The sequence below is a fragment of the Puntigrus tetrazona genome, chromosome 1, assembly GCF_018831695.1.
Source record: "Puntigrus tetrazona isolate hp1 chromosome 1, ASM1883169v1, whole genome shotgun sequence".
NCBI classification, from domain to species: Eukaryota; Metazoa; Chordata; class Actinopteri; order Cypriniformes; family Cyprinidae; genus Puntigrus; species Puntigrus tetrazona.
The window spans coordinates 13,827,440-13,851,753 of NC_056699.1; the positions used below are offsets into that span (position 1 = coordinate 13,827,440).

General features: G+C 37.4%; 2 protein-coding genes across 2 annotated transcripts; one reads left to right on the forward strand and one right to left on the reverse strand.

Annotated features, from left to right (window-relative positions):
- Positions 1-2,023: 2,023 nt before the first annotated feature.
- LOC122350606 (glutamyl-tRNA(Gln) amidotransferase subunit B, mitochondrial-like) lies at positions 2,024-15,225 on the reverse strand. Its single transcript, XM_043247248.1, is given in 16 exon segments — positions 2,024-2,290; positions 2,391-2,525; positions 2,617-2,695; positions 3,183-3,316; positions 3,933-4,125; positions 5,329-5,373; positions 7,532-7,556; positions 7,559-7,615; positions 8,498-8,611; positions 10,964-11,086; positions 11,167-11,196; positions 11,199-11,267; positions 11,270-11,363; positions 14,196-14,309; positions 14,421-14,571; positions 15,025-15,225. Coding segments are annotated over 16 exon segments (1,653 nt in total). The 5' UTR covers positions 15,189-15,225; the 3' UTR covers positions 2,024-2,164.
- A 113-nt stretch (positions 15,226-15,338) lies between these two features.
- Positions 15,339-15,952, forward strand: LOC122350619 (dCTP pyrophosphatase 1-like). Its single transcript, XM_043247273.1, is given in 2 exon segments — positions 15,339-15,571; positions 15,574-15,952. Coding segments are annotated over 2 exon segments (480 nt in total). The 5' UTR covers positions 15,339-15,468; the 3' UTR covers positions 15,951-15,952.
- Positions 15,953-24,314: the final 8,362 nt, after the last annotated feature.

A 24,314-nucleotide genomic window follows, 5' to 3' on the forward strand; every position in this document is an offset into this window, starting at 1 on the left:
AAATAAATGCAGCCTTGATGAGCATCAAGTCGTCTTTCAAAACCATTAAAACATCTTCCCAACCCCAAACTTTTAAAATGTATCGTTTTAAAACCATTCAGAGAGATAATTAAAAGCTTATATTTTTATGGACATTCCTTTTTGTATTTTGATTTTGCTTCTTTTGTGTTATCTTGAATCCCCTATGGCCCCTGAAAATGGCCATGAAGGACAATGATTTTGCTGAAACACGATCAAACACCTTAGAATCAGAGTTGCATGCATACATGCATATACGTGTGTGTGTGTGTGTGTGTGTATATTTCACATCTGTACAAGAAAGCAGTTGACAAGCAATTCCAGTGCATCTAAACACCCACATGCAAAAAGATGCTGTCTCTTAGTATCAAAGCTGTTGCTTTGATTTTGAAGTATGGTAAAAAAAAATCTATATCAAAACATTGAGTTTGTTCAGTAATACACGTCTTTAGTATAAACTGATTGACACATGAAATTTGCAAGTGCACCGTATTAATTATACACATTTGCAATTATGCCGCTTCACAAATGTTCGATACATGATTTATTGCCTTAAATGTATTTGTTGACTTGGATTTTTTTTTTTTTTTTTTTAAGTCCCTCCCTAATTGTGAATCAAAATATGACTACCAAACATCCTGAGGTCACAAAGTAGCATGTTAATCCAAAGATATTTATATGCATTTTTATGTACCGCTTATGACCTTTTTATATGGGGAATCAAGAGCTATATTAGAAGTTCTATGTTAAATTGCCTTTACTGGTGGTAAGCAATACTTCAATTTTACATCTTCGTATACTTCTGTGTGTAGGTTAGGAAAAAGAAATACCGTATCTGTAATATTGTCACCAGCTCTACTTTTCACCCACTCTTTGTTTTCTTTAGATATGAAACTGTTTTCTGTATGCATTTTCTGTACGTCAAATAGAAATGGCTTCCGTGTCAGAAATGTATGAAGGCATGACATCTTGAATAAAGCTATCTCCTGTCCACTAAAACAACTGTAACACTGTCAGTCTTCTGAAGTTATATAAAGTTAATGATGAGCTACAACTGGAATGAACATCCCTTTACTGTCACTTTCTGAATGTACCAGGTTTATTTCTTTTTTTTGACAACTTTGTATCTAAATAGTGTGTAAGAAGAGCCTACACCCAAGTAATGCTACTGTAAATATGATCTTTTGGGTTATTAACAGTTAATTTTGGCCTACCCAATGTACAGTGTTGTGTGAGGATGTGTCTGTTTGTTTGGGAACGTTAACTCATGGATGCTGTTGACCTAATTTAACCTTTCTGTAAAAGGGGCTTTGTTTAAAACTAGGTCCTTTCAACTCCTTTTCAGTAATGGTCTCCAACATTTTTTCTAAAGGACCCATTGTGATGTATCCGTTCACTAACCTATTCACCTATAGATGTTTTGACATTCAAGTTTAGAATTATTTGGAACCAAACCCAAACGTTACATAGAAAATACAGAAATAATAGCTAACATCAGGAATTGTATGGTAGCCATACGATTGTGTTAAAAAACACGATCCACCAGAGGGCGCCAGTTACTAATTTAACGCAAACGTTCCATGGTTTAAAAATGTGTTTCATGCGGTCTAAATTTAAAATGTTGGGTCTGATTGAAAGCCTGGGTAGTACACAAACGCTGCATTTATTTCACCCCCCTGTCAGACCTTATGCTGCAGCAGACCTGGATCGTGCTGGAAACGGCTAATGCTGATTAAACATCAGAAGTTTCAAGCGACCTTGGCCTGACCTGCTAAAAGTCTGAAAGTGATGAATAATCCCACAAAATCCAATTCTGATGGAAAATCCATAGAGAGCTGCAAACAACCTAAAGCAGCGCAAAGAGATTCTGTGCACACACAAGATTTTCTCACAAGAGCTTACTATTAAGGAATCGATGATCATTGAGTGATAAATGTCTTAGAGGCCAGAATTAACTGAGCTGTGAAGAATAAAATCCTTAACTCTTTAGAAATAAAACACAGCCTTGACGCACAGAACATTTGTTTATCAGACCGGTAAATATTAACAGGACTTTCTGGAACAGTTGTACAGACAAGTGTACAAACATGAAAATTCCATTTCTCCAGAACACAGCACTGAGCCGTAAAGAGGCATGCTGGGTAATTCAAGAGACCATTTTCTCTAGAATGGCTCTGGCTTGGACCGGGTCAGTTTTGCCTTTGGTTTCTCTCATAACTTCACCCATCAGTTTGTTAATTACTTTCTTATTGCCCCCTCTGATAATCTGAACCTGCAACGACAAAGTTAATTTGTAAAAATGATTGCATAAGTTATATTTTAGTAATAATTTTAGATATTTGAATTGGCTGAAGATCAATGTTTGGATTTACCTCCCCAGGGTGACTCTCCACAATCCTCTTACAGATCTTTAGTAGCTCCTCTTTGTCATTTATCATCCACAAATCCTGCTCCTTCACGATCTGGTCCACTGTCTTCTCTGGAGTCTTACACATCTCCTGGAAAACCTGCGCATGCGAACACAAAGCAGGCCTGCATCTCGCAACTCTTCGGCCATTTTGTAAAAGTTGATTCCAGTTGACGTTTTTTTCCACTTACTTGCTTGGCTGCTGAAGATGAGATATGACCAGATTCCACAAGATTGATCAGTCCAGCAAGAGCGCGTGGAGAGATGGGACTGGGAAAGAGAGGAGGAGATTAGAAAGTAACAGCAGATTGCCCTCACAGAAAGACACGTGAGAATGAAAGTCTCGGAGAACAAGAATTAGAAACATTAAGACCCAGGAGAACTCATTACTGAACGGGTTAAACAAGGCTTCTCTTATTGTGCGTGTTCACACGGTTTGGCCCCTCTCACGTATTAGTGAACTTAAGAAGACAAGAAGTGATCATCGAGGCAGTTTCTGATCACTGAGCTGGCAAAGTCCCAGAAAAACACTCCCATACATACATCCCCCGGCAGGAAGTGAATACAGCTTCCATTATTTATTACTTACTGACTGGAAACAATGTTGGTGAGAAGGAATAAAACAAACAGACTGGAAATAAGCCTCCAGCACTCACACAAAGTCTCCCTTTTCTCTTGGAATTATTTATTCTAATTTATTTTCCAATGTTTCGAACGTATCGCAGCTATTGAGTGACTCTTCTCAGTGCTGGCTCACCTTTGAGAGACTTTCAGACTCTGACTGTTCAGATTTCCCATCAGGTCCTTGATCACCCAGCCAATCACCTTCCTCGGTTCTGCTTCGCTCGCCTGAACAACGCTCTCAAAGTAGTCCACAAGTCCGTCTTCGTTCTGAAGCAGAGTAGTTATTATAGAATTAAAATCTTTTAAATTGATATTAAATACCTATGATGATGATCGTTATATTTATCCAATGAAAGACAACTGATAAAATATACATTAGAAAACTGATTAGTCATATTTTCAAAATTCTTCTTCACTTGAGTATAATTGAATTTTTTTTTTTATTTTAAGCACCTCTTTTTACTTTGAGATCTTTCTGATGTTAAATACTAATTTAAAATCAGAGTAAGATTAGTTATTTCAGCTTTGAAATCAAATCTTTGCAAAGCTATGACAGGAAACACTGGCACCTAACAATGCCCTGTGAAAAAAAAAACACAAACCCAAATAGGAAAAAAGGTGAAAAGAATGTGTGAAAATGTGTCATAAACCCCTGAAATTAGTGTCTCGTATTTTAGAGCAGTCAATTAAGTCAATTAAATTTGTAAAAAATATTCTGATGCAACCCCTTTTGTAATCGCTAACATTTCATAAGAAACTAATTTAACTGTTGCATTAGTTACATTTGTTTTGTGCTTAAGTGACACAATTCTGTTACATGTAACAACGCTGGAAATGTGTGTTCCACGAAATAAACGCACAGCTTGAATGAGGACTTCCTCACCACCAGCGTGAAGCTGTGCTCTTGCAGGATGCCATACGTCTCCACTAGCCTTGTCCTTTTCACAGATGGCAGCTCTGGCAACCGGGCACTTATCCTGTCGATCACCACGACCTGGGCAGGGTCAGCACCAGCGGGCACCGAAGCGTCGCTCTCATAAACAAACAGCGGCGGCAGGTTGGGCTCTGGCATGAACCTGAGATAAAGAGAGAGGATGTATGTACATGCGACACAGCAGAAGAAGGGACTCGGGCAGGTCATGTCATGTGGGGAAACACAAGAGCGTGTTCTTATCAGGTGCAGAGATAAGCCAGCATTTGTTGTGTTCACGCGGCGTGCGTGTCATCTCGTGGACTAATCTCCAGCCCTCTGCGTCTCTCTGTCAGACCCCTCTCATGTATCTCTTCGACCCGCAGCAGCCACACATGTCTGGCCAATTTCGGTCTGAAAGCGTTCTCCCCGGAGGCGGCCCATCAGAAAAAACGGGTGACCTCTTCAAAAATTAATGTAACAATTTAAGAGATAAAACAGCCTGTTGTTGTAATCAATTTCAAATGTGCATAACTTAAACACACACACACACACACACACACACACACACACACACATATATATGTGTGTGCATGTATATATATCGTTTTATTTATTTTTTCTTTCTTCCATGCATCATAAATGCAAGACACCTCAGATTGGATATTCAAATTAAGCATGTTATTTGTTTCTGTCAGAAAAGAAAAAGAGAAATGAACTTGACTTCTTTCCAAACAGATAGCAAATGCTGAATTGGTTGATAAGATTTTATAAGATTTTTAATTTTTTTAAAAAACATCGAGTTTATTAAAAAGTTGAATTTTTAGCAGTCTTCATTGTCACACGATTCATCAGAAATCATCAAAAAAAAAAAAAAAAAAAAAGAATGATCATTTCAGGATACTTTGATAATTACAAAGTGTGTGTGTGTTTTTATGCGTGTCAATGAAAATCATTTCAACACGTTTATGTTGGTCATAGTCTGTAGATGGCACTGCACCCTCCCTCCTCCTTCATGTGGGTCTGCAGCCGCATTATCGCAGCACAGGAAATGCATCCTCAGTCCTTTACATTGCCACCAGTCTTCCTGTCCTCTGTTTTATTCCCCCGGTCCCTCTCTCTCCCTCTCTCTATGTCACCGTATTCACTTTCATCCATCTCTCTTCCTCCCTGGTCTAGAATCTCAGAATTTCAGCTGCTTTCCTTTCACCTGGATTTCTTTCATCCTGCGCTGTCCATCTCTCCGCTCTGCTCCATCACTCTCTGCACTGTCCTCCCTTGTTTTTCTTGTTTTCCTGACTCCCTGTAGCACTCCACAGGATGGAGCAGATTTCACTCACCTGAAAGGGTCATGGAGGGTTATACGCACCTGTAGTCTTGTAGGCCTTCCTTATCCCTCATTGGAACTGTGTTACTGGTGAGAGAGTGATAAATAATAAATACGTTATAGTTAAAGACAAAAAAGGCTGCAAGCAAAGCATCTTATGATGCAATGGTTACAGTTATTCGTAATGTACATATGCAGGAAAATGTATAGTCAGTTAGTCATTATTGCACCAAACTGGGAGAAGGGAAAATAGGACAGAATGGAGACGGCTATTTTGGTGAAAATTAAAATGTGTCCATTTTGAGAAAAGTACTATTGGCCGGTATCCATGTTCACCCGATTAATTAATGCAAGCATTATGGCACGTTCACAGTTTTATTAATTTACTTCAGTTGCTTGGTGTTCTACTTTATATTCTATTACACTATTAACAAATACATGTTAATCTGAATAATCAAAAGACAGAACAAAAAGCAACAGTTGTTCTGCCTTCTTCGGTGAATTCGTAATAAACTACTTACTATATCTAATAAAGTGTATTTAGCTCATTCAAGAGATAGTTCGCCCAAAAATGATAATCCATAATAGAACTATGCATTTAAACACGACATGTGAACGCTACCGTATATTAAACTGTATTGCATGCCTTTCGTTTATTTTTCAGATTAATCCTGCAATTATCATCCCGAAGGGGTTTATTTAGCGATAATGACCTGCTCGCTGCGCATTATCCTGATAACCGCATGGCTATCTACCAAACGACAAATAAATAACGCCGCATTTTCTAGAAATTACGCGAGAAGAAAGAGACCAAAAGTCAATTGTAGTTTAGCTTCTATTGTGCAAAGATGTCTGACCACAGACCGCCGCGACTGGCTAATTAGAATAAAGTATTCCAGAAGGTTGCGTGCTAAGCACTATTAGATTGGTGGTTTGCGCTAGCAGATCATGTCCAAGAGCAGGAGGACACAGCTGTGAGAAGTGACTTTTATTTCACGGGCAGATGCTCGCAGTAATACTGCTCTGTCATGTGTAGAGAGCATGAGTTAGTGTGTGTGTGTGTCTGGCGCTGTGTACAAGTCAACACATGACACAACCACCGAGGTCAAATGATCGCATTCATCTTCTGTCACAGACAGATAGGAAAAAGACCAGGGGAACAGGAGTAAACGCAGCATTTCCTGAATCACTCTCGACCAGTGTTGGGCAATCTACTGTGCCACAACACAAGAAATTATATTTTGCGAGTTGTGAGGCTGCCTTTTGAATTGAACATGAGACACGGAGGCATGCATCGCAAAATAAATGCCAGGATAACGTCTGGCTACTGCACGGTCTACAAAAACAATGACCGCTTGGCAAGTGCGCCCAGTTCATGGACAAATGAACAATATTGGTTTGACGGTGTATAAAGAATGCCTTTATTAATCAATCTTACTTGAACAACTGTTCTAAAGTAAGATATTTTATTGTTTTTAAAAGAAGTTTCTTTTATTATATTTTCAAGTATCGTAAAAGGGGTTTATTCCTCTTATAGAAGTCTTCAGTGCCACATAACGATCCCTCAGAAATCATTCAACTTTTTTGCTCAAGAAACAGTTCTTATTCTGCTTATTTTTATTCATATATTTGACATTTTAAAAAAATACTAAAAAATGTATACAGTTACATTTGAAAAGATCCTTGCTGAAAATGTATATATTTATATAAAAAATTAGTAAAAGCCTGACCTGACTGATTCAAGCAGTATAGTACCTAATGAATCACACAGGTCGTGACTTTTACTATTGTCCAGCTCAATTCAAAGTAATAATATGTGAGTAACGTGCATTGATGTTTTTGTAATGAATAAAATTACATTTTTTTAAATAATCAAAATATTTAATTATGAAACGAATCTTCATTGTATTTGTGGTATTGCACTGCACTCTTATTTCAGTGGTAGGAACCGTTTAAGGTTAGCAGAGGGGTCTCTTCTTCTGCTAAAAACATTGACTGAACCTGAAGCCGAGCTCAGTGTGTGCAATGTAAAGCTCAATATATGTGATCAGCCATGAGACACTAAACATTTAATCCAATGTGAACAATATTAAGTGGCTGCGACTTAAGGCAATCAGGAACCAATATAGAATGTGAGACTCAAAGCATGTAAAACATAGATCCTCTAATTGCATTGCTCTGTTCCAATTGATATCACAGGAGAATGCAGCGCTTGTAGAAATATGCCTGTTCTGGGCCTCCTTACCCAGATTTGCTGTCAAATGCTCGGTCTCATTAAGAACGGTCCCACCGCTCTGTAGAACCTCCATCTGTCTCTGGATTTCGTAGTCTATGGAACATGTACCAAGAGAGAGCCAATCAAACTCTAACCACAACCTTCTGCCAACAAAAGACCCTAAAGTACTTCTAAAATGGTTGCACATCAGCATTTTTCCTCATGACTGCTTAAACGGGCTTTGGGCGGGGGGCTGTTCTATTGCAGAAAACCTCTGGTAATCCTTTAGTTTTATCACAGTACAATAGCCGTCTTTACAAAACGCGTTAAATATTTATTAAATTGTATAACTTTCTCTTTTACTTTCTCAGTTTACTCTCTTTTATTGACAGCGCTATTTAATCTTCCCGTCCCTGACAAGCATGTTTACGTGGGTCTTCAACGCTCATTATTTTCTTGGATCGGCTCAGTCAGATTTCCTTTTGAGTGAAACTCCTGGTTTCAAAAACAACTTGGTGTTTGAAATTATTGTGATATGCGCGTGTACATGCGCGTTTCATCGCCAGAGACGACGGCTTCTGCGGCCTTTATTCGACAGTGCGCATCTTGACAGAGCATTTAACATGAGACAGCGACGGAGTGAGGTGAGAATGCTTATTGTTCGTGTTGCTTATCTGGAGTTTGCAGTTTGACTTTCAGCTCTGGCATAATTACACAGAGACACTCATTCCCTCCAACCGATGCCAGGCTAAATCTGACAACCGCACAAGAAAAGTGACTTCCAGCTATTACTAAAGCGCAGAGTGTGTGCGTGAATACCAATGCAGCATGATTAAAAGATTTCTGAAATCCACTGGCTAAAAGTGTACTTCATTCCCTCGACGCGTCTTGCTGTACAGAGGACTAGCAAAGAGATTTCACTGTACGTTTATACTTCAACTAGAAAAGACCTTCTTCAAACCAGAAGGGAGATCTTGACATCCATAAAGTTCGTACCTATGGCTTTAGCTAGGTGCCTCACGCTGTTGATATTTTTGACCTCCGTCCTCACTCCCAAAGGCTCTCCAGGTCGATGCACGGACACGTTGGCATCAACTCTAAGCTGCCCCTCTACAAGAAGAGAGAAAAAAATGAGAATCCCTCCAAACAGTCATTACAATTCAACCATCCACAGCTCTCAAAACCCCTGCTTAACAAACACTGCATACATTTGAATTTGAATGATTTATTTGCATGAAATACAGTATTCTGGAGTGCCCTGTGCACCGCTGAATAGTCTGCACCAGATAAACAATTTGCTGTATTTTGCTTCAGGGGGTTTTGATTAAACAAAAGCTATTGAATTTTTCATCACAGGAAGACAATGGGTTGATTGAGCAGTGACACTTTGAGAAGGGTTGAGAAACAGGTCAGTTATTTTCTCATTTAAATGTTTGTCTCCTACACAAACACTGCATTTTATCAATGTTCTTACTTAAAGTGCGTAATTGAAACTATGACTCACTCATATTTACTTTCAAGAACTCGAACATCTCAGTGCATTCAAAATACAAATAGCAGGGAATCTAGAAACGGGGAGCAAGTTAACTCTTTAGTGAAGCCATATAGAGTAACCAGATTAAAGACTGGATTTCTATAGACCATGACGCACTCATATACAGTTTACAAAAATATACGGTTATTCAAGGGCAGGCTTTAAGATTCCCATTGAGATAGCTACCATTTTGTGCATTTAAACTGGGAGTCATCTCAATCACCACAAGGATTTGTCCTAGGTCTCTGCAATTTTCAATATACATGTTGCCCCTTGGTAATATTATTAGAAAATATGGGATTAGTTTCCATTGTTTTGTTGATGATACTCAACTATAAATGCAAGACCGGATGAAACTTCTGAATTATCCAAGCTAACAGAGTGTGTTAAAAAGTAAAAGATTGGATGACCAATCATTTTCTTTACTATTAATTAAAATGTAATATTATTTTAATTTATTAAATTAACGGAGGTAATACCTATTGGACCAAAAACACCAAACAGTCTCTTGGATTTGCATCTAGATGGATGTACTGTCTTTTGAAAATCATATTTCCCATGTAACAAAAATGGCATTCTTCCAACTTAGAAACATTGCCAAGCTATGAAACATTTTTCTGATGCAGAAAGGCTAATTCATGCATTCCTGACCTCTAGACTGGACTATTGTAATGCACTGCACTCAATAGAGAAACCACAGATTTTATAGTCTCTGCACTGGCTACCTATTAAGTTCTGTATTAGCTACAAAATATTATAACTTACCTATAAGACACTTAATGGTTTAGCTCCTCTGTACCTAACTAGTCTTCTACAACGCTACAATTCAACCGCCCCCATAGATCTTTTTTCTTTTGAGTTTTAGTAGTACCAAGGATAGCAAAGTCCATCAAAAGAGGGGTAGAGGTACATTTTGTCTTAGCCTTCCTGTTAACAACTGGAGTTCAGACATGCTCTCTCTGTTTAAATCCAGATTAAAGACACATAATGCATCTCATAATCTTGTACTGCAGTTATATCTGATCAAAAGCACATTATTATTCTTTAGCACAGGTTAATCAAATAATTTTTGCTCGGATGGAACAGCAGCTGTGCTTATTATGTCCCTATTTGTTTCTCGGTTTCGGCCACACTAGCTTCAGTCTGGAAAATGTTGCCATAAGTTAAATATAGTTCAACGATAAAAAAAGTTTCTACAATATATAAATATTGACTGGATATTTGAACACAAAATTCACACACAAGGCTAATCTTGGCGATGTACAGAATACTATCTGGGCTAGTTAATGAATAATAAAGCGCTGTCAAATGATTAATCACAATAAATTGGATCAAAGATAAAAGTTGTATGTTGTATGATGTATAAATACATATGCATGCATATATATGTAGAACCATATGATATATATATATATATATATGAATTTAATATACATGTAAATATTTTCATTATATATAATATAATGTTTTACTATGTATGTTTTATTAACACGAGTTAGCACTGGACGACATTTCCATAGCAAATTTTTAATTTAAACTTTGGTAAAACTGTCCTTTTCACTGATTCAATAATTAGTTTGCTTCATTAGTCAAATGTTTAAATAGAATTTTTTTTTGAAATTTAAGAAATTTGAAATTGCATTAATTGCATTAGATTGTTAAAACAGTTAATACAATAGTTAAATATTAGTAAGATATGTAAATACTGCAGTTTATTACAATTAAACAATTATTAAATACTATGTAACCTATCTATTATGAAAAGTTATTTTGGAGCTTATTGGCCAAAATATTGTTTTTAGACTAAGAAACCACCCTTTTAAGCTATTTACGTTGATTTGTGCCAGAGACCGAGTCATGGGAATAAATGTGTATATACTATTAAAAGGTTCTGATCAATGTTAGCTGTAGGGGATGCATTAAATCACCGGCCATGTTAGCCTGGCAGGTGCCCAGAGCTTGCACGATGAGCTGAAGCTCTCTGACGGCAGCTGCTGCCTCCTCTCCGCAGCACATCTCTGGCTCCATCACCAGCTCCATCAGACCTACACCTACAGAGAGACACAGTGTTTATAACAGACACTGTCTACAAATGACACACACTCTTCATGTTTTTGTGATGAAGCAGCACCTGCTCTGTTGAGATCTATGAGAATCTGACTCGCTCATCATCGTGAAGACTCTTTCCACTGTCTTGCTCAAGCTGGATCTGTTTGATTTTCACGCTCTTGTTACAACTTGGCGTCTTCTGCGATCTTCAAAATGACTATAGACCAACATGCCATTCACTGCTATTGGAACCCTCTGCTGGGTGATCTGATAGCCTGCCTAAAAACACAAAACACCAATCTGTTACACAACTAAACGACGATGGGTATAATCGCTAGTTCATCTAGACCTAAATATTACACATTTGTCTCTGGTCAAAGATTTTCGAACAACAGAAGAGTGCTAGGAGATCCAAAATAAAAATAACAGATGAATTAAACTTAACAGATAACTAACAGATTCTGCCAATATCAGCATTAAGTTATTAAATTAAATAAAAATAAATGTTATATATAATTCAGTTGCAAATAACTTAATATTATAGTTTTCAAATACAATATTTAGTTTTATATTTATTTAGTTTCTATTATATATTTCGTAGTTTTTGCCTTCTAATTTATGTATTAAAAAAACATTTAATCTTTAATATAAACGCTATTCATTTAAACTTTATATTCACCCTGAGGAAAAAATGTATCATAATTTCTACAAAATATTAAACAGCACAACTGAACTGACAATTCAGCTTTGCCTTCAAAGAAAAAAAACTTCTAGTTACTATACAATATAACTGTTTTCTGTTTTAACGGAACAATAATTTGAAAACTTTGTATTTATAATATTCTAACACAGTATAATTCAGGCCTTTATTTAGGCGTTCAAAATTTACTGTAGCCTTTTGTATTTAATTTTTTAGCATTTTTGGATTTATGTAGCATCAAAGCCATGCTGTGTTTTGGTTTACATGCAATTTTAAATGAATGACCTTAAAACATCATTATTGTATAACCTGAGAGATCTTTTTGTCATCACACATTAGAGTCAAATCCGTGTTTGACAGGGTTGGGTAGGGTTGAAAGGCCAGGGTTAAGGTTATGACTAAATGAAACCGCATACGGATGGATACTCGTGATCTGGCTACATTTTCAACCTCCTTCACTTTCACTGCAAAGCAAAACAGAGCACTCATAACTGTTGCTATGGAAACTCCATGACCAAAAGCCACTACAAATTTATCATGGTTATTGGCATGCAAAAGAGTAAAGGAAAGAAAAAGCAATTAGCCGTTACCATCTGTGTGTTGTACCTGATCAACTAATTCATCATTGCCACACACACAAAAAAAAGTAAGCACTGAAGAAACTAATGAAGAGCGACAAATTCCTCGTAAGTCAGAGATTCCCTCCATTTCGATGTCTGAGCCAACTCAGTCAGAATCAGTCCTAGTTGGGATTATTTTGCCTTAAAAAATGGTTTTGCAATCCGTTTGGTGAATGTTGTATTACAACATAAATAATACAGAAAGGATGCCTGCACAGCCCAAATATATACACTAATTAAATTTTGTCTGATATTTTGTCTCTCTAAAATTGTGTCAGATTTAAAATTACATTTAATACTTTTTAATCATGAGTTAATCTCGCATGCTGTATCTTTACACAAGAGATACGAGTCCTGATGTAAACAAAATCAGAGTAAACAGAATATAGCCAAACAACTGTTACAAAAAAAATAAACAGAGCACAATGGGTTTTTATTTTTTTATTTATTTTTTTATTTATTTTTTTTTTTTTTTTTTTTAATGATGATAATGATGAAGTTGTAAAATTCCTGGTAAAGTACTATATTGCCTTTACTGCTCAAAATAGACTGACCAATAAGAAAAGGCACTGTTACCGTAAAAAGCAGGAAATATACTAAATTGACTCAACAGTGCCCCCCTCCCCCTCTTCCAATTAAAAATTAACATCAGCATATATACATATACATGCAAATATTATTTCTGTATATATACATATATAAAATCAAGAATTCTATACAGAAAATACAGATTAGCCAATTGTTCTAAAGCCAATTATTTCAATCTCTTCATACAACCATAGATTTTTTTAATCCTGTGTTTGGCTTTTTACTACTGTTGACTGTATTCAGGTCTTAAATAAAGGATTTGTGCACAAAATGATCATGCACAAAAACATATAAGAATCATAAAGCTTTATTTGTCACAGAACGTATTTTCTGCAACAATTCAAAAGACAGTAGAATATTTTTTTACATTCAAGGGAAGGGAATTAAAATTACAACTTTAGGGCAATACTCTTTGTTGTTACTAAACTTCATTTTCAAACTAAAATGTACAGTCTTTTACCTGTTTGTGATTTCCTTTTTTTCTTCAAATGAAATGTTACAGTGTTGTGAGTAGTATCAGAGATGGCTGAATTGGTTCATGTCTTAAAACTCCTTGTTGAAAAGATTTAAAACTCCTATATTAATAAAAAGAAGAAGAAGAAGAAGAAGAAAAACTTCTGCTACCAAGGCCACTGAGAAAGTGGGCGGTTACTGCTGAGGACTATAGAAACCTGTGATGAATTGAGGCGTATGCATCACAAAGTGCAACTTCTTATTTATTTAATTATTTTCTAATCGCTCTAAGGATATTTACAAAAGGTGAGTTTAAACTGCATGTTTTATGGAGTACAGTGTTCTCAGAACCGCTAAAACATTTTCATGTTCTTTTAACTACAACATTAAAAGAAAAAATTATTTGGCCTCACAAATCCAAGACCAGAGCCTGAATGTTTTAAGCTTTTAAGAGCAGACGCTGTCATTCATCTACATTAGCGGCAGCTATTCTTTTCCTGCCAGTTCAGCATCATTTCTACATTAAACCTCAGAGAAAGAAAGAGTGATGCTCTGGATATATGCACATGTCTCTTTGACAAACGATGGATCCATAAAGCATCTAATCAAAAATAACAACCACATAGAGTTGGACGCAAGAAGAAAGATGTTCTTGTCCATTGCATTTGTGTCATCAGCACTTCTATCCCTTGGAATGTGAAGATAAAATGCTGACAAATTCATTATGTGTGCGCAGGGGAGAAAACTCACGGGCATGTCTGCATAAAAGTAGTGCTTCCTGTCGAACAGTGACTTCCTGTTGATGGTACAGTTGAGAGCGAGACCTGTCAGTACAGCAGCCTCCACGCATCTTCTGTTCAGTACCTTAGGAAATGCAGCAGCAAGACATTCATCAGAATTTATAACTGCAATGAAATGCGATGAATTATATTGGTGTGTGTGTATATATGCGTGGCATTTAATTCATTTACATACTGGCAGTGTTCCTGGTAATGAGGCATCAAAATGTGAGACAAGTGAGTTTGGTGGAGCCAAGAATCTAACGTGAGATCCAGAGAAGAGCTTTGATGTGGACTGAATCTGAGCATGGATTTCCAGACCCACAACACCAACCATCTGAGGAAGACTAGAAGAGATGAAGAGTTGGTGGCACTGAAAGTGATGGCACTGTAACTTACACTACGACAAATTCAATTGTCAAAAGTGACAATATTCTTACAATAGCTATTTTGTGGCATTGTGTGTGTGTATTGTTTTTAATTTATTTCAATTTAAATGTTCGATTTTGTATTATTTTTGCAGGTATGTACTAATGGCAAATAATGTATAATTTATTTCAGAGGACATGTAAAGTCAGGGTCAAATCAAGTATGGGTCTCCCACCTCTCAAGTTTCAAATCTGCAGTCTGTTCTCACACACACACACACACACACACACACACACACACACACACACACACACACACACATAATTATTTCCTTTAAACCAGAGAAAGACCATTCCTCAAATCCGTCATGTTGATAAATGTCAGAATGCCTGTCTACAACCTACAACATTTTGGGGACATTTGGTTCCTACCTTTTAGTACGGACTTTGTGCTGAAGTTGAGTTTTGGATCCAGACGTCCATATTGTCCGTATCACTAAATTAAAACTATCAATATGATATAAACTTTGTGTTTTATTAGCATATTTTCTTAGCTTAAAGAACATTCTGCTGTACCCCGATGAGGAGGTTGCCATGCTTGTGTTTGTGTTTGAGAAGATGGTACATGTAGTTTTACTGAGCCGCCGGGAACTCGCGAGTATAACGTATGGCGATAAATAAAAAACTTCAACTCCCATAATGCCAGTAGTGCAACAGCAACGTTTCCGGCGACTTCTTATGACAGCGTTCATAAACCGCGTATCGATATCTGTGGGGCAGCTGGTGGCGGGAGATTCGCGCATGGTCCTGCACGTCAACGATCATCTTTGAGCGCTTCTCTACTTTCAGGATTTGCCTTTCGCTCTTTAAATTACAATGGCGCTGCAGCAAAACGGGATCGGATCCAAACACAGCGGTGACACTTCCAGCGATCGCCCATCTACGAACGGGAGCGGAGAAGTCCAGCGTGACCGGGCTGAGGGTTCACGTTCACCTCCGAGCCCACTCTTGAGGACATCCGCCGCATGCAGACTGAATTCACGGAAGAGAGGAACTGGAACCAGTTCCACAAGCCGCGGAACCTGCTGCTGGCGCTGGTCGGGGAGGTCGGGGAGGTGGCGGAGCTCTTCCAGTGGCGCGGGGAGGTGGAGGAGGGTCTGCCGGACTGGACCGAGCCGCAGCGGGAGCACCTGGCCCAGGAGCTCAGCGACGTGTTGATCTATCTGGTCGAACTGGCAGAGAAATGCCACGTTGATCTGCCTCAAGCTGTCCTCCGCAAAATGGCCCTTAACCGACTCAAGTACCCGGCCAGCAAAGTTCACGGGTCTGCCAAGAAGTACACCGAGTACAAGGACTGATGCCCGGGCGGCTTCGTGCTGCAGCCAAAGACTCTCGTTACCGAGTGGTTTATTTGAGGAAGCTGATGCTGAGTGCCTTAAAAACTGTAAAAATCCGTTGTGCTCTTAACGTCGATGGTTTTATTTCATTTAAACTAAATGTTGGCGCGACCGCCCCGGTTTACTTTCAAGCTTTTTAGAATTTGTACGTAAGAAACTTGTTTCGGGTTTAGTTTTAAAGTTCTCATTTTAAGTTTTACTTTACCAAACAAAAGCTGCTGTGGAGAACCCGGGTTTCTTTGCCATGTAGCGTTTTTGCTTCATCACAGTAAAGAGTTTTGTTGCAGCTCATGTGGTCTCTGTGCAGTTCACTTTTATTAAACACTAAATATATTGGGAAAGTAAAAGTATTTTAATTGAGATTTTATATATATATATATATATATATATATATATATATATATATATATATATATATATATATATATATATATATATATATATATATATATATATATATATATATATATATATTAATAAAAAATCTTGCTTTTTGAAACTTATTAAAAGTGAACATCTATTAGATGATTGTGGATAGTTTACACCTTCTGTTTATTATTATTATTATTATTATAAAATACTAAAATTGCAGGCAAGATTCTGATAAGCATTGAACTGTTTTTTTTTCAGTGTGATTTAATGGTTGGACATTACTGGAGTGAATTAAGTTTTTTGGTTCTAGACCGTGCAATAAAAATACAGCATGCCTTCTCTTAAGTGATTTTTAAAAATGCAGTTTTGAAAGGAGTTCAATAAATTACCCAAATCAATTCCATGCAGAGAATTATGGAACAACTGTTACTTTCTGATTCTCGTCTTGTAATGTTTGTTATTCTAAAGCTATATATCTACGCCTCTAATTGGCGAAGTTAACTTCCAGACACCTAATTAAATTCATCAGCTCATTAGCACAGTGTTTTGTCTTCTGAGGCCCAAGTTGATTGGTAAGACACCTTAACACTGCTAAAGAGTGCTGAAGAAACATGAAGCTTCAAAGAAATGTACGACAAAAGCGAAAGCGGACCAATTTAGCAAAAGGAATATTAGAGCATTTTGTGTATTTTGAGTTGCTTAAAGGAATAGTGAAAATGTAATCACCCTCAGGACATCCAAGATGTGCATAAGTTTGTTTCTTTATCTGAAATAAATTGGGAAAATGTAACATTACGCTTGTACACCAATGAGAGTCCAAACGCTGATAAAAAGCGTCCACAATTCTCAAGTAATCACACAGCGACAGTCTATTAATTAACTTCTTGTTAGGGAGGAAAGTTCAGTCTTTGTAAAAACAGTCCATCAAGGTGTTTCAACTTTAAAACCGTAAAGTTTATAAGTCAATCTCCTGTTGTCCTCTTGCATTCAGTTTGATTCTTTGCAGTCTTTTCACTTGTAGATGCTCCTGGCCTGTTTATGCAGTATTTCTTGCCTGATTCGGATGAGACCACCATTTCACGGAGAAACCAACTCCCTTGTATTTTGGCCAGAAGCGCTAGATGTTGTTTTCTCTGAACACGCAGCTTTAACTTCACAAGATGTTAATCGAGGGAGTGAGTACTTGCGAATAAGTTCTCATCAGCTGCTTGAGTTGTTTTTGCCGCAGTAACAAGATGCTGCTGCAAAGAGAGCTTGCATCTCCCAGACATTGTCGATCTGTTGTGTATCTCTCTCTCTCGTGTGTCCTCCGTGGTGGGGGCAAAGTGAGCCGTCAGCGTCCTGCACCATAGGAGATGCCTCACTGCTGCTTTCTCCTCGCTCACTGATTTCTGATGCCACTCAGACTTTGGTGGCCAGACAGTGATTTTCCCCAGCATCTGTTATCCATTTGATGTCATTCAGAGCCGAGTCTTCCCCGTGTGTGAAGCCCGTCACCATCTTGTCACTCTTTGATTTCAGCGTGCAAAATGTCAAAATCCAACTCGTTTTCTCTGTCCGTCTTGATGGCGTAAACGTCTCAGAATTAAAAACCTGGAAAACCTTGCTTTGACCTAGTCCTGGAAGTCCATAGTCCTTTATCCAAATCCACAATAACTCATCTTCTCAAACGGGACTATTTTGAGCTATATCATCTAGTCTGATTTTGTTCGTGAATGAGGCATCTACAGGAACGAAAGCGCTAACTCCTCCGCCCCATTAAAGCAGACTTCTCATTCCCTCTAATTTCTCATTTTCCTGAATCACACAAATTCAAACAGATGATTGAGCAGCCACAGAATAGACAGTGATTTCAGTGATCATCGCGCTTTAATTCAGATCACCACTGGAGATTACATTACAGAATCCCTCTGAAATTTTACTGAAATATCGATGTTACAATAGCGCCCCAGTACAGGAAAGCATCTCTGAGCGCAGCACAACGTGAAGTGGATGAGACAATGAAAATGGGAAATGGTGGTGAAAATAGATCCTTGTCGTATAAAGAATAGATTGCATGCATGCGTTCATGCATAGACACACTTTTTCTGTTCACATGTTTTGAGTCAGTACAATTTTTTTGGTTTTTCAGAGATCACTTTGTCTTTATTTGATCACGCATGCAGCAAAAAATTACTATTGTGAAATATTACAACTTAAAATCGCTGGCAAAATTGCTATATTTTCAGCATGCAGTCTTCATTGTCACATGATCATTCAGTAATTATTCTAGTAGGTCGATTTGGTGAAAAAAAACTGTTATGAATAAGCGCTGGTTAATATTGTTTTAAAAACACAAAGCATTTTTTCTGATGAATGGAAAGTTCAGATGAGCGTGTAGCATTTAGCTTGATGAAAAAATCTAATTTAATACTTTAATATATTAAATCATTTGTACACACTTGATAGGTTATATTTTACACGAAAAGTCACCCGTGAGGCTATGCAATCTAATTGAAAAGCTACACTTGACTGAAGTTTGAACTTTAAACTTGAATTCTGCTGATATATATTCTGAATTGCCTAGTTAACTACCTGCTTATTATATTCAGCTCCATGCCTCCCTTCAGATCCAACTAATCCCTGTGCAGATCTGAAACTGTTGTTCTGGGGTGTCATCCGTGTAGATCCACTAGAACAACCTTTTCCCCTGGGATAAAAATGAAAGACAAGTGCACTTTGTAACATCCAGTCAGTCAAATCAAAGTGCTATGCTGTGGAGATGGACCAGTGCTGCATGAGGAAAGAGCAGTTAGAAAATTTCTCACAATGACACTAAAGTGCCACACATTCCCACAGCAATAACATCAGCACATTCTGAGTAATGGCTCTGATGACTCCAGCCTCTGTATAAGTGGACCGGGCGTGGATGAGTGCACCACGTAACTCAGATTCCATCACTTATTTCCTGCAAAACCTTCAAGAGCCGGGTTGAAAACAGGGTCAGAGAGATGAAAGCCTAAGAGTGTACTGCAGAGAAGTGATTTTATTGGAGACTGAAGTAATACAACACCGCTCACATACTAGAGTTCCTGTTTCTCTATAAAGATTTTCTTTGTGAAACCCTGACCTCGTCCGGGGCTCCCTGGAGCCCAGCATTTGACAAACCGCCAGCGTCTTAAATTACATTTTTGCAGAGAATATCAGTCTCCTAATAAGACATTCTTGACCTTTCAGATGAGCAAAAAAAAAAATCAGGTTGTCACAAGTCTTTTCAAAACAATTTTTACCTTTATTATTGTACTCTCTCTCTCTCTCTCTCTCTCTCTCTCTCTGAACTGATTCACTGCTTATCAATATTTCAAGAACCTAGCACAAAAACACGAGTTGAATCAACATATGCTAACTAAATAAAGGAAAGGAGATTATGTTATAAAGGGAATTTACTTCATATTCTCATGACTGTGTATTAAGTTTACAAATCTCTTAAAATATCACACAGTGTGAACTTTCGATGAATGCTGAAAGCGTTGGAATTTTCTGTTAATGTCAGGAAAATATCAAGTGGTGCAACTCTTAAGATAATAAATGGCATTATGGTTCTTTCCTGTATGTGTTAGAAATGAAATGAAAAAGTCTATAGTTAATACTTGTAGCGCACAGAAAGCTGCTTTATCTGGCTGTTGCCGCTGTAGCTATGTAGTTTCCCTCTCAGGATGAAAGACTTCAACTGACGTCTCTCTTGAGAGGGCGGCAGACATATATAATAAATCTTGTATTCAAGATAGTTGTTGCCATGTAGGACTGTTGCTATGGAAGAGATTCCAATTGACTCTCTGTACCAGCAGTCAGATCCGACCAATGGCTGTTTGAAAAAGCTACCACCAGAGGGCATTTTTCACACGTGACATTTTGCTTTCGCGATATACGACTGAAATTAATTGAGTTTGAGTTTGTATATGTAATCTTCATACGGATATTTGCTTGATTCATGCGAATCATTGCTTTTCACAAGCAGAATACACAAACAGACATATACAAATACAGCCACACACACACAAACACACACACGCCTCATTTGCAAAGCTCTATCACACACATTAGATCAATGGTAAAACCTGTTATTGCAGCTATCTGCGGTACAGTAATATTGTCAGTGAGAGTGCACTGTATCAGCTGAATAGGCAGATGGTGTAGTTTTCCACTTTAAATAAGAGATTTGTGCAATTTTTTTGTCTTTTAGGCAATGCTTTGGGCTGAATTTTAAGGTTGGCGCTTTGTTAAATAGTCTGTCGCTCCAGAGGGTCAATCTCTTCAATGTCATCATCATCTCATAAAAATGCACGCTCCACAACAGATGACCGCCTTTTACCTACACAATTCATCCGACTGACTGATCGTGCACGTGCTGTGTGTAAATGTGGGTGCTTGTGCATGTGTGTGAGCTCGCTGGAGTGTGTGCATCTCGTGATTTCTCAGAACACACTCAGGTAGTGGGGCCTGAAGGCAGTATTTATAATACTCTCGAGACTAAAGCTGAATACAGATGAAAAATTGACACCCTCACGTTACACTCAGCACTGCAGTCAGTTCATGGGCTTGAAGTGATCAATACCAAAGTATATATAGGCGGCACAGTTACACAGCAGAATGTCCGTATGATAGAGCAGTACAATACAATCATAGCTTATGATATATTATTATATTTTTATGTGCATTGCAACTACACATTTTTGGAAATAACCTTCCACTTATTGATTTATTTATTATCTCAGTTTCTTTTTAATTATTGAAGCTGCAGTGCAAAGAAGAAATAGCAATGTTGTCTATGATAAAATAGGGGTACTAAGCGTAAACTTTTATCTTTATTTTGATGTTTTATGAGATGCAGTTATCACTGAAATAAATGTGAAAAACCAATATGTATTTCTATGGGGTTTTTGGTTTGTTTTTTCCAGTTAATGGTTGAATTCAAGGAGTGTTGCATATAAACATAATATTTTTAAAGTTCTAAATTGAACAAACATTATTGTAGAGTGTTTTATTATCGTTTTTATTCTTTCTGCATCACTTGTTTCTTTTATATTTGCAATTTAATAGCAGTTTTTCAAATATTTGAATGCATGCATATGTATGTTTACATGTACTGCAATACCTGCAAATGTCATATAAATAACATGTCAGTTTGATCATGACCATGACCTTTTTGGCCCCCATATCTTTTGAGTTATATACATTATATTAACACATAAACATGTAACTTATTATTAAAGTCAAATACACATTAGAATTTAAAAATAGTTTTAGTTTCAGTTAACAATAAGACTTAATTTCCCAGAAAAGCTGTGTACATTTTCTTTTGGTCAATTCAATTATTAATTCTATATAAAAAAACCAAATATACAATTGTATTTTTTGGGATAATTCATACCACTGTCTGATCAAGCAGTAACCTTGTGGCTAAACAAATGTTGCAAGTGCTCACCTAACAATGTCTGCATTCAGCAAATCATTTAGAGTGAGCATCACATATTTAATTAAGCATAATTAATATTTATTACCCGAACTGCACCTGTAACAATTTGTGTGCCGCTGTTTCTGACAGAATACAAATTTCCTGAGGACAGAGGATGCGAATATAAGCCATTTTTATAGCTGTCACAAAACACAGGCCTAATTATTAAGCTTTTATAACAAAAACTCCACAATGATTGGCGTTTTTGGAAAGTTTCACTTTTAAGCTTTCAGTCGATATTTATTTTAAGTGTATCCATGGCAACTAGGTATTCATACTTGTGAAAAGAGGCTGACGGGTTTCATACAGTGCCCTAAACAGAGCTCCTAAAAACCTCCGCCGCGACATCAAATATGATGCAATCCGTGGAGGAGTCTCCTCCATGAGCTATTTTGTCCTCCTTCCTCTCTGTCTGTGCGTATCACACCTCCGTGTTTTATTTTTCACTCCGGCCACATCCTTTTCCAGCTGCTGCATGATTTCTCCCGGATTTGACAGGTCATTGCTCATGCCATACAGGACCGGGAAACCTCACTCATCTTCCCTCACACGCGAACAGCGCAGCGAAAGAAGCAACAAGCTCTTGATTAAGTCTCCTCTTCCCTGCTTTAACATAAAATATATTTATGCAGTGCATGAAATTTAATCATGCTGCTAATTATTCTAGATAGACTGGCGTGATTGTGTTCCCCTCACCAAGGCGTGTGCAATTCCTTGAGGAGCAACAGTAACGCCCCCCACCCCCACACGGCATCCTGTTTTCAAGGATAACAAGAAAGAGGTTCCCTGTCAATTTATATTTGATTGTGATGTTCAAACTCCCAAATATTTGCTGGGGATGTGGCCACTCTGCCAGACGTGAAGAGCTTTGCTTGAGAACTTGGCGTGGGAGGGATTCACTGAGCTTGCTGATGAAATAGAAACCGAGTGGAGGCGTGACGGCAGCTTTTACTGTGGAACACATTTTCATGCAACTCTAAAGGGTGGAAAGTAATCTTTGCTAAATTGAGGCAACAGAATGTTGTTAATTGCAATTACCCACCACTGTGTTCTCTATTCTAGCATACATTTAATCATTAAAAAGGACAGAAAGCTTTATTAAATCTTGTGCTAGTTTCTCTGGCTTAATGCCACTACTTCTCTCAAGTAGCGTGTTTGGAGCTGTTTATTCAGCCAGGACTGGCAGGCCCTGATCAGACAAAAGATCTTTGTAGCAGGGTGGCATGGCATTCAGAAGAAGAAAGTTTTTCGTGTAATACTCTTGAAATAGAATTAGCTATATAGGTTGATAAGTTATATGTTTAGGTTATATAGAACAAATACCTATACAGTTGGTGTATAAATTATGTTTATCGTTTTCATATGATTATGTGTCTGTCTATATGCAACTCTATATGTTAGGCATGACATTTACGTTCCTTTGCATGTGTAGCATTATACAGCTCATTGAAGTTCAACTCAGAAGTGTAATTTTAAGGTAGCAAATACATAAATCTGTAATTTTTAATACTTTTGAATGGTGGCTTATCATATTCTTTTTTGAAGTTTTACTGATTCACTGATTGATTGATTGATGGTCAACAGGCATTACAAATGTATACATATGTTTGAAATGCTACCTACAAGAAATGAGTATTTATTATATGCATATATTGACATATTTCATATTCCTTTAAATCTGACTAAATCAGCTTTAGGCAAAGGTTGAACCAGTTATGTATCATTCATAATACCATTTATTAATATTTGCATTATTTTTTACAATTATAATTGTTTTTTGTGTTTTTAAATTGTTTACTTTTTTTATAATGTTATATTTTTAGTATCATTAGTAATTTGAATAGTTGAACTTTTATTTTACTTCAGTTAAATTTTCATTTGACTTTTCATTATTTATAGGTTACTTCATTTCAGCTTCATTCATTTAACTAAAGGCGTTTTTAAGATGGTTTTAATTTTTGGTTAACCTCTCAAATAAAGGTACAAAATTCGTCACTGGGCGGTACCTTTACAAAGGTACATGTTTGTACCTAAACAGTCCATTTGGTACCTTAAAAGGAATATTTTTAGTATTTAAACTGTACACGCTATTTGAGCCCTAATAGGTACAGAATTGTACTGCTGATAAGAGTGCAGCCCCAAGTAGGAGCTTTTGTACCTTTATTTCTGAGACTGAACAATAACATCGCTGCACTAGATAACACTAAATATCCCAGAATATACCTGTATGTCAAATTTCTTTTTCTGGCATTTGCCAACTGAAATTCAAGCGCGTAACTTTCTATGCACGTTGCTGTCAGTTCAGTTCAGTTTTTTTTAGTTTTACCAGCTATGACATTTTAGTCAGCGAGCTATTCAGAAACTTTTGGATCCAGCGTAAAGGCGCCAGTGCGGTGCCAGCTGCAGTGGTAGCCCTTATCCAGCGTGGCGTCAGACGAAGCGATGATGGAGTCATGGCT